The sequence below is a fragment of the Anneissia japonica genome, unplaced genomic scaffold (genome assembly GCF_011630105.1).
Source record: "Anneissia japonica isolate Jap-2015-1 unplaced genomic scaffold, ASM1163010v1 scaffold287713_len945575_cov184, whole genome shotgun sequence".
Taxonomy (NCBI): Eukaryota; Metazoa; Echinodermata; class Crinoidea; order Comatulida; family Comatulidae; genus Anneissia; species Anneissia japonica.
In genome coordinates, this window is record NW_022725774.1 from 407360 (window position 1) to 417835 (window position 10476).

The 10476-nt window shown below is 35.3% G+C and overlaps 2 protein-coding genes across 4 annotated transcripts in view; one reads left to right on the forward strand and one right to left on the reverse strand.

The window, feature by feature from the left end:
- LOC117112883 (arginyl-tRNA--protein transferase 1-like) overlaps positions 1 to 6254 on the reverse strand; it is a 23986-nt gene extending 17732 nt beyond the window's left edge. For all 3 annotated transcript variants that reach the window (XM_033256093.1, XM_033256095.1, XM_033256094.1), the window contains exons 1-4: positions 6070 to 6254; positions 5278 to 5341; positions 3394 to 3734; positions 1572 to 1783 (exon numbers count right to left, since the gene is read on the reverse strand). In XM_033256093.1, coding sequence (XP_033111984.1) covers positions 1572 to 1783; positions 3394 to 3734; positions 5278 to 5341; positions 6070 to 6181 — 729 coding nt within the window. In that variant the 5' untranslated portion in view covers positions 6182 to 6254. The remainder of the gene's footprint in view (positions 1 to 1571; positions 1784 to 3393; positions 3735 to 5277; positions 5342 to 6069) is intronic.
- The window catches only part of LOC117112884 (mitochondrial import inner membrane translocase subunit Tim13-like), a 24309-nt gene extending 13876 nt beyond the window's left edge, over positions 1 to 10433 (forward strand). The window contains exons 2-4 of the mRNA XM_033256096.1: positions 7797 to 7934; positions 9059 to 9127; positions 9653 to 10433. Of these exons, the coding sequence (XP_033111987.1) occupies positions 7797 to 7934; positions 9059 to 9127; positions 9653 to 9748 (303 nt within the window). The 3' untranslated portion in view covers positions 9749 to 10433. The remainder of the gene's footprint in view (positions 1 to 7796; positions 7935 to 9058; positions 9128 to 9652) is intronic.
- The last annotated feature ends 43 nt before the right edge of the window (positions 10434 to 10476 follow it).

The window sequence follows — 10476 nt, forward strand, 5'->3', positions numbered from 1 at the left end:
CATTTATGAAGTTTTTGCATGCAATCAGAACACCTCCACCGTGTCTGTTACGATCTTTACGATGAACACAGTAATCTAACGGAAATATTTCAGCACTATTAACCGATGTATCCAACCAAGTTTCAGTCAAAAATACAATGTCAATAGCATTATCAATCCGTACCTGAAGTTCATGTATCTTGTTGACGATACTACGAGCGTTGAACAAAGCAATTTTAATGCTGTTGGGCCTGGGAATCTCCTTTACAACATTTTTTGGGCCGGGGTTTGCTTCAATATCACCAGCAATCAAAATATCTAAATTAAAACATGCTGTGTGATTACTGTAATAAGTGACTGGATACGATAAAAACTTACGATGCCTTCTAGTAGTATTGACGGTTAGTTGTTCTAAACCGGTCCAAAAGGTATGCGAACTTACATGTCGATGTATTGTGATTGGCACCTGGTCGCTGCTCAACGTATCGGAAAACCGTTGGCCTAGCGATTTTAGTGACAGTAGAAACCCCATTTTTGTCAAAAATATCATTGAATTCACTGTAATTTTCAGGCAGATGATTCCATCGAGCATACTGGTTATTATATACTTTACAGTGGTTCGTATTGAAGCCATTAAGGGCCGTAACACTACCAAAACAGACGAGAAACACGAAGAACGTTGCTGCTTCCATAGTTGCTGCTTCCAGATGATGGTATAGAATTACAGGAAAATTACTCAAATATTTTTTGGAAGAAGACAACTTACAGGGACAGAGGTTAAAGAGGTTGCATCCAGCCAACCCCACCCTCCCCCCACCTTTTAATTTTTTTTAATTTACAATTTACATACTACTATGGGGAAGTATGTAGAACAGTGGAATGGTTTTGGGGCTTCGACTGAAAACTTGTGAGCTCGAGAATATCACATTGTTCCTGTCCTTAGCCAGGACACTTTATATCTACATTTGTCTATCTTCACGAGAGCAGAAATTGGCACTCGATAGGACATGCGATGTGGAATGTATTTGGTCTTTCTGTGCTCAATTTACAGCTTCATGCTGGCAACTGAAAATTACCCAGGGAGTGGATGTTGCATATGGGGCATGAAGACCTGCCATGTGTCCCGCATTCAGCGTCAAAGTCAGTCATAAAAACTCTCCCTGTGAACTCTACATGGAAGTTTTTATTTCAGGCCATCGACCAAGGCCTTGTCAGCCCTTTGTCTTGGAACATGTCCGACGCCTTGTCTCCAATTTCTGGTGTCATCGCTGATCCAATGAAAACACTAATAAGCCTAGTGATGTATATAGGAACAGATTATTCTTGTCAAGATTTCATTTGTTTATAATTATTATTATTCTTTATAAAATCACAACCAATTTCAAGCTGACCATTTAGGCTAGGCCTAACTGCTTTAACAAACTGAATACAAACATTTGTTGTTATTTATTTCTGCATCTTTATTCATGCCATTTCTTTCATATACTTCAGTTCGCTTATTTATATGCTTCATTTTGCTTATATACTATATATACTTGTACTTTATATTATATTATATTATATTATATATATATATATTAATTTAATATTACCTTCAATTTATGACAAGTAGATGTAGATGACCCTTCCTCACATAGGTAGTCTTCTATATTCTTTGGTTCATTTGACTTTTGAGTATGGCTTGTTGCTTCTGATTCCAATTTTACTTCTGTTGAAGTACCTTGCTGCTTTTTCTGTTGCTTTTTTTCCTTCCGTAACACTTTGGCTTTTTTCTGCAATGGTTTACTTGGATCTGGACCAATGCCTACAAACAGCATAAAAATAATAACAATTGTATATTTTTACACATCTTTGGCCTTATTATAATAATCGTATTAGAGTTCACAAGGCTCCAATTCGAAACCCTTTTAATTTGAAATCATTTTTTTCAAAGTATTAACATTCAATCTTACAGAAAGCTTACCTTCTGTTTGAAGACCAAACCCTGGGAACACCCAGCATTTTCAGGCCCCAAAGGTGGTCTTGAATTTGAGGGCAAACTTTACTTTTAAAAAAGCTCAATATGTATACAAATTGAATGGTTTTACACATCTTGAGTCTTTTTAAAATAATCATACAACTTGGTGAGGGTAACCATATTCACATTTCTGGAGCAGTGGATAGAGATTGTAATCGTAGTTTAAGCATGGAAGTATTATTGAGATCACTCGGAAAAACTCCACGCACACAGCGAACTCCACGCACACAGCGCTATGCAAATAAGCTGAGGACAAAGCTGCCGCAGCACATGAAAAACGTTTGAGATGTCTTTGAAGTCTAATGTGTTCCCTGCCACCAAAGTACGGCGGGCTTAGCTTACCAAAAAGTTGAACATGGAGAAATGGGGAGCACTTTCTTTTCTTAACGCGCACCACTTACAGTGGCTGCACAATCGTTTCCACCTTGAAGCTAATGCTTTCAAGAAATACCAAATATGTTAATATTTTCTACAAAAAAGAGTTTCAAATTTAATGTAGGGTATATTTCAACTTGAATTTCTATAAATTGGATGAAACTTGATGATTCCAATTTCAACAGATATTGATTAAGGAATGATTGAGGATTATAATAAACTAAGTCATTTTAGAGTTAACAAGATTTTACTGTTCAAAAATTCAATCCAAAGTCTGAGTAATTTTCGGTTTTACTTCGCCTCAGCTTTATAGTCGAACCAGTCAAATCTTTAGACAAAATTATAATGAACACAAAGCTGATTGCAACATAAATATTTTGTGAAATCTGATTCTGAAATATACAGTACATACAACATACTAAAAAACCCAATCAGGGGAACATTGTCAATTTTAAAATCAAATGATTTATCACACAACTACTGCGTGTTGAAGTGTATAAAAGTCTGCTGTTGCCAAGTAGTTGTCAATGAAAAAAATGTTAGTAATAAGGTAGACGCCTGCGCACGATCCAAAGACAGGGAACACATTGGTTTCTCACGTCAAAGGGATCTATTGCCGAGTGATCTCCTTCTCAATAATACTTCCATGGTTTAAGCAACCTTAAAGCCTCGTCTCTATACAATTGCTACATGCTATTGCCGACAGCTTTCAGTGATGCTAATTTGTCAGTCAAAGTGGGGAGCCTTCCCGATTACATCGGGGACTGCTAAACAGAACGCAGTACAACGATCGCACTGAAAACACTGTAGCAACAGTGTAGCGATTTTAGGGAAACCAGGCAGAGTAACTTCGGTCCTCACATGACAACACTACTATGGAATTTTCATTTGTTTACATGTTCATTTTTGAGGTGTTTTTTTTTTCACAGTTGCAGTCTTGAGATATATTAAAGAATGGTGCTCAGACTACGGAGAAAATATATTAATATTTTCTCCATGGTCAGACAAACTGATTCCTCTACCTGATCTGGGAGATTTTTTATGACTACTGCGTGTTGAATTTGACTGATTAATTGAGCTGCTTGCAGCACCTCCATCTTTTGTACAACTTGAACTTTGACCTTCAGGTACAGCAGCTTCTTTGGTTTCCATGTGTACTTCACCCGTAGAGGCCTCTTTAGGTGTTTGGTCTTCAGGTTTGTTAGGTTCGCTAGCAACTGAACCTGTTTCTAGGTACTTGCCCATTTTAAGCATAATCTTCCTTTGTGACCTGCTAGGTTTAAAGTTCAGCACTTCACATCGAATAGTGTATGCAGGGCAGCATGTTGCATCCATGGTTGGTTTATAGACATATTTTCCACTCCTAAAAAATTAGATTTGGATTTTTAAAAATCATCATTAAATATTACTGTAAAAATATTACATTCATATCCTTTTATTATTAAAATACATTTTATACACTACTTTTTAAAATGTATTTACAAATAAATCATAAGCCAAAGATTGACGAAAAATAAGCAAATATGAGTTTTGACATTGATACAAGCATGCACAATTCAAACTATGAATTTGCTTATTTAGTTGCAGGAGAAAATAAACTTCATTTTAATCATTCATAGACAATGATAGACTGATTAATTAGAAAGTTACTGCTGATATTATTATTATCATTTTCATTTTTTCCCTTTATTCATTATTATCTCAACTTTATAAACACAGGAACTGTACAGATAACAGGCCCGTAGCCAGGGGGTTCCTGGGGTTTGCCCTAACCCCCTTTTTCAGTGAACCCCACTTTGACTAGTAAACCCTTGTGACTTAAGCAATTAACTTAAGCAATTACATTACTCTAAAGTGTTTTACAAGTCTCTTATTCTGTCTCAAAATTAACTTGCTTGTTGGTGGCGCTGTCCACAATGAGAAAAAATAATAATAAGGGACTTGTGGCAAGTCTAAGGTCCTGCATACTAGAACTCTTACTCATTTGCATTGGATAACCACAAAAATGTATTTCATATTAAACTGTTAGAAGTATTTAAATATATACCATAAACACGCTTTAAAAGTGCAAAAAATCAGTGGCTTCTGGGGCTTTGCCCCCGGACCCCACAAGGGCTCTTTGGGCTATGGGCCTGGATAAACAATAAGTACAAGGGTGGAAAGAAACCAACATTATTGAGAAACGATTTCCAAAATCACTGTTACAAATAACTGGGTCAAACGCCAAGTCCCAACATAAACACAAGATATGTTGGTATAAAGTGCTCCACACAACTCAGTCTCAAAGCCACTTTGTCTTTCAGATGGGACATAAACAGTTGTGTAACAACTAGTGATGGGCCCGTGGAAGAGAAAAACTGAACATGTATTTCCAGGTATTTATTAAGCATACATTTTTGAGAGGATGCTGCCCGACTCACCTCCCTCTTCTATCGTGTGTATTCCCACAATAGCGCCTCTCACTTTGCACTCTACTGAAAAACCAGTGCTCCCTCGTTTCAAAAATTCTGGCTAAAAGATTTGTCAAGGCTCTATATAATCAATTGGCCTATTTTTCAATTTGAAGTTTTTCTTATGACAATTTTATCATTCCAATCTTTATTTATGTTTATATGTGTGCTGGATAAGGACCATCAATTTGAAATAAAGTTGAAAAATACTGCACCTGCAGTATGCTGGGTAGAATTATATGAAAAGATTGGGCCCCCTTTTGGTTAGCGGCCTGGGGCTTTAAGCCATTAGTTCCATGAAAAATGTTTCTGTGCATGACAAAGAAAATTTACACTACCCGAATTCAGAAAAGAATAGTGAAAGTGAAAGGAATTGCTGATTACACAGTGATATGCACAGATGGCAATCAAAATGAAAATCACTATAATATTTATCTTTATTATCTTTGTTTATACCTTCTCCATCCTCTGTCAATCAAGTCCTGGTAGTCTTGAGTAGTTAGTTTATGTGCCCACATACCTGTACAGAGAAACATGTTAACATTGAACACTTAAATACCTTAACAACTGCACTACCAATTATATATGTTTCGTATTTAAAAATATAGTTTTATAGTAAATAAAATGAAGCAATGGAAATGAGGGAAAGTATCTTAAAGAAAATCCGAATATCACTGGTTCGAATTCCAAATTTGGTTGCTTCTGTTCTACAACAGTAATACCTTATTCAACCATAAACTTAAAATTGTTATTTAGAAATATATGGACAAATTTATGGTGGATTAAGGGTGCTGAAGCAAAAAAAAAAAAAAATCCTCTCTGTCCTTTTGTTTCTTTTTTAGATCTTTGGATATCATATTCCATTTATAAATCAACATCCAGCACTGACCAGCCTACTAGTACTATCTACTACGGCAATGTCTAGGACACTCCCCCACACTGACTTTAATTTAGCATCGTGTGTTAAAAAATTCAGTTAGTACGCAAGGAATAATGATGGAAGAAATAAGCCCTATCTAAGTACTTACTTACACATCATAATTATTATTATTATTATTATTATTATTATTATTGTGTGGCAGCAGTGGTAGACTAGGCCTTGGCCTAGCTAGCCCAGCACTAGCAGAGAGGAAAACGAAGCAGGCCTTGTTAGCGCCGCCTTGTCCTTCCTTTGAACCTAGCTCTAGGCCTAGTAGCCTAGAGGCCCGGCATTAAACCTGGATTGTGGGGGGAAAATTGTATGCTTACCACGTGAAAGATTGGTATCCTCTGAACGACAATAACCACATCTTGATCCAGTTTCACTATCCCTAAAGAAGTATTCAACAATACTAAACTCTTGACGCCTACTCATGCTCATGTTTACTTTCTGGTCCTCTTCGACATCCCCCGATGATCTCTGCAAAAACAACGCTCGCGGTCTTTACTTCTTAGTGGTAGCCATGGACAATGTTATTTATGAATATGTATGAGCAACATTATGCCTACCTCTTTATGCTACTCTTTAGGCGAGACTATAAATAAATAATATATTATGCAGAACTTTTATAGCGCCTGTTAGAAAAAAATTACTTGTCACTCGCGCTTAAAGATACGAAATTATAGATTGTTTCGGTAACTTATTTCTTAAGATTGTCAGAGGAAGCTGGAAAAGCTGAGAAAAATAATATTTCGTTTTTTATTTAGCAAATAGGCAAAAACATCCCAGCCGGAAGAGGAAATGAAAACAACATTTTATTGGATTGGTCAATGTAAACAGTGTAGTAATGGGATGGTTAAATGCTTTAAATATTTCAAGGCAGCGAAAGTAAAACTTTATTTTTTTCAGTTAGATTTTTTGTAGTGGCGACGGGTGAGCTAATTGGCCAAATAAAATTTTATTTTAATTTTAAATCATCATTATTGTCGGGTTTCGGGTTCGTAAACAAGGTATAAAAGAGTCCAGGATTTTTCACCCATTCTCTATTCAAGTTTTATGTGAGAAATCATTATGCAACCTTCCAAATAAAGTATGGGAGAACCCCACACAATATATGTGTTTTTCAAACCAACAATGTTAATAGATTTATACACACCCCGGATGAATATTTCAACACACATAAAATTGTTGCGCATTATGCAACCCCCTCAATTAATCCGATTTTAAATTTTGAGTTTACGAAATATTTATTACTTGATTTAATTTTATATCGGTTTTGTGAACTTTTGTGAACGCTACTAAGAAGTAATGACCTTTGAGCTTTAGCCGTTTTGAGTTGAGCAGATTCCTAACGCGTTTAATAACATTCGTGCGTCAACATAATATTAATACAAATTGAACTATTGTACTTGCAGGAGGGGAACAAATTATATACCGTATGCGTTCCTAAACCGTTTGAAACTGCAGTTTAATTTATTAGAATTAGAATTCAAGGAGTTAATTGATACAGAATGAGGTAAGCATCGATGCGATATCCTCCCTCAAAATCCTGAAAAGAAAACACAAAACACGAGGAATATCTTTCTATGATCCGATCCCCGGCCCGGCCTGAGCCAAGTAATAGTGATTTCTATGGTCGTGGTTGGGGATAGGCCTACATATGGTATGAATCATGTCTAGTGCTTTTTTTTATTTGCTTTCAACATGTCTACTTGGTAAAAGTGAGAAAATAGTAGGTGTTTCCCATCGGACCATCTTTGGATTTTCGCCATCTCCAAGTTAAAAAAGAAAAGTGCCCTCATTCTCTTTTTTCAAAATATTAGGACGAGAAACTTTTTTTCTTTAAATTTCTATTTCCCTTTTGTTGAACATTTCTAATAATACATTTCTGTATTATTTAATTGTTGTAGTGATGTAAGAAATACAGTTAAAATATATGTGATCAAGGAAATGACTATCGCAAGTTAAACCGAGGCAATTTATTTAGTTGACGCAGTATGCGTTTATAATGTGATTTAAAGTTTCTGTAACGCAACGATTTGACCATGATTGGCAGGTACATAGACTGGAAAAAATGGAATCCTTTGGAAACCATGCGGCCGCTGGTGGTAAGCTTGATAGTTCGCAACGAGAGCAGTTGATGGGCCAAGTGAAGTCACAAATAGCTCTAGCCAATGCTCAAGAATTACTGCAAGTAAGTTTTATTACGAAGATTCTTACTACTAATTCAGACAACAGAGAGAACATGTATGGTGGCTAGGCCTAGTACTAGGCCTACTACTACTAGGCCTAGGCCTACTGTGTCTGTACTCTCTAGCCTACCCACCACAGTACAGTACGTGCAGGCAAACAAGAGGAGCAGCTTTGATTGATTGAGTTACTTGACCTCTGGGAATGGGCCTATATCGCAGAACTACTTCTTTGTACACGCACTAATGCACTTTTGCACCTAACTTTTAATTCTTTTTTTTTTTACCTCAATTTTCTTCTCACAGTCACAACATAATTACCAAACATTTTTACATGATTCAACCACTCACAAAATAGTCATACATAGGCCTTAGGCTATTTCAACAAAAAAGGTACCTTTATTTTTATATACAGGTTGAGTGTTTCCGCGCTTGCTAGCACAACGAGCTGTAGGCCTACTATTTTGCAATCAGTAAGAAATTGCAAGAATGTCTGAGTCAATTCTTAAATTTTGAAACAATTAAAAGGGCAGTCTTATAAATTTTAATCGGAATTTTTCCATGAAACATCCGGCAACAAAATGTGGCATCATGCAATACCATCTTTTTGTTTAACTTTCTTTTCATAATCAAGGTTTATAAAACTGCCGTTTAGCATTGGTTTGGTAATTGTTCTGCTTGATTATGTCGTAAATAGGCCTAGACCCTATTTGTATATCGTATCTGTGTATGCATTTAGATCATTGCTAATTTTTGTGAATTTCATATGAACACACATCATAATCAAACAACAACACCATACAATGTAACGCATAACTGAAATGACATACCAACGCAAATAAATAAGTTTTCATAAATGTTTAATAGCATAAAAAACTTCACAGTGTAAACTCGGACATTCTCACAATTTCTTACTGATTGCAATATGGCAGCAGCTCGTTGTGCTAGCGAGCACAGAATTTCTGTATTTATTCGTTGAAAAAGGTACTTTTAAGTGGTTGAAACATGTGAACATGTTTAATAATTATATGTTGTGACTGTGTGAGAAGAACATGTTAGGTGCGAAAGTGCATTAGCGCCACACATACCCTCAATGGTTATTAATTTGAAATTTTTCCATTATTTTCAGAAAATGACGGATAAGTGCTTCAAAAAATGTATATCCAAACCAGGAACATCCCTTGATAACTCCGAACAGGTAATTTAATTTGATCAGTTATGTAAAGTAGCCTAGAGTAATTACTGTCTGCTACAAGTTAGGCCCTAAAAAATATTATTAGTTTATCACACTTATCTAGGCTGCAGAAGGGGTGAGGGAATGAGAGTTTTTTTTTTGGTTTTTTTTTATTTTGCTAAAGCCAAGTATCACCCTTGGGTTGTTTGCATTGATATTCAAAGTAAAACATGATTGAGATAATGCAAACAATATCTACTAACTATTAATTAAAGAAATTTTGAAAATAATAATTTTTTAAAAAGTACTATAAAAGACATGCATGCGAGGGTGATAAACTAATAATTTTTTTTATAAATAAGTTTTATGTAAAAAGTGCATGAACGTTTTTACAAGCTCAATGTCAGATTTTTACCATAAAACATGCAATGTTAAATCAAAAACTCACATGATCCCATTTGTATGCCCACCCCTCTTTTAGTAGAACATTTGAGTGTTTGTAGAAGATTTGACCACCTTTATATGCTTTTTTTTTGTTTCGTTTTTCAGAAATGTATTGCAATGTGCATGGATAGGTATATGGATGCCTGGAATACGGTGTCCCGAGCCTACAATCAAAGGTTACAACGAGAACGCAATCGATGATAATGGTGGTCTTTGGGAACACATTATATTGAATTTATCTAGTCGTTTTCTTTTTAATAATTAAACTGTACGAACATAAGAATTGACACTGCTCTTGAATCATTTGAAGTGGAATTTGTGTTTATTGTACAAAGATTGTATTTCAGTACCATGTACTGTATATTGTTTATTAAAGGATAAACAGAGGAGTTGAAAGTGTCAGTGGCATGGAGAATTATGAAGAGAGATTATAGCAAGCAGTAGCTATTTTGTTTAAGGTTGCCCAAGGCCAACTGACCCAAAAGCAAACTTTTTTATAATGTAAATGTAAGGAGCTCAAAATATTTGTAAACTCTAATATGAAAATGGCATTTTTCAAGCTTTAACTCATAATATTTGACCATGGATTTAAGCCCATCAGTTTTCATTTTACTAAGCAAAAAGTATTAGATGAATTCGAGAATTAGGAAGAAACATACAGTAAAAACAAATGTGACTGAATTACTTTCAGTCTGCTTGGGTAACACTATATTTGCTTAGCTTATACATATTAACATTTCCTTATCAAGTTGTATTGAGGGAAATGGCATTACATACAATGTGAGAGATCAAAGTTCTAACTTGACATTATTGATGTTATTATTATTAGAGTTATTATTAAGAATTTACTACCAATAACGATGATTAACAAATGGTGCAGTACAAATCAAGCATTCAAATGTCGTTTGTGATACAAAATTACAAAGCAT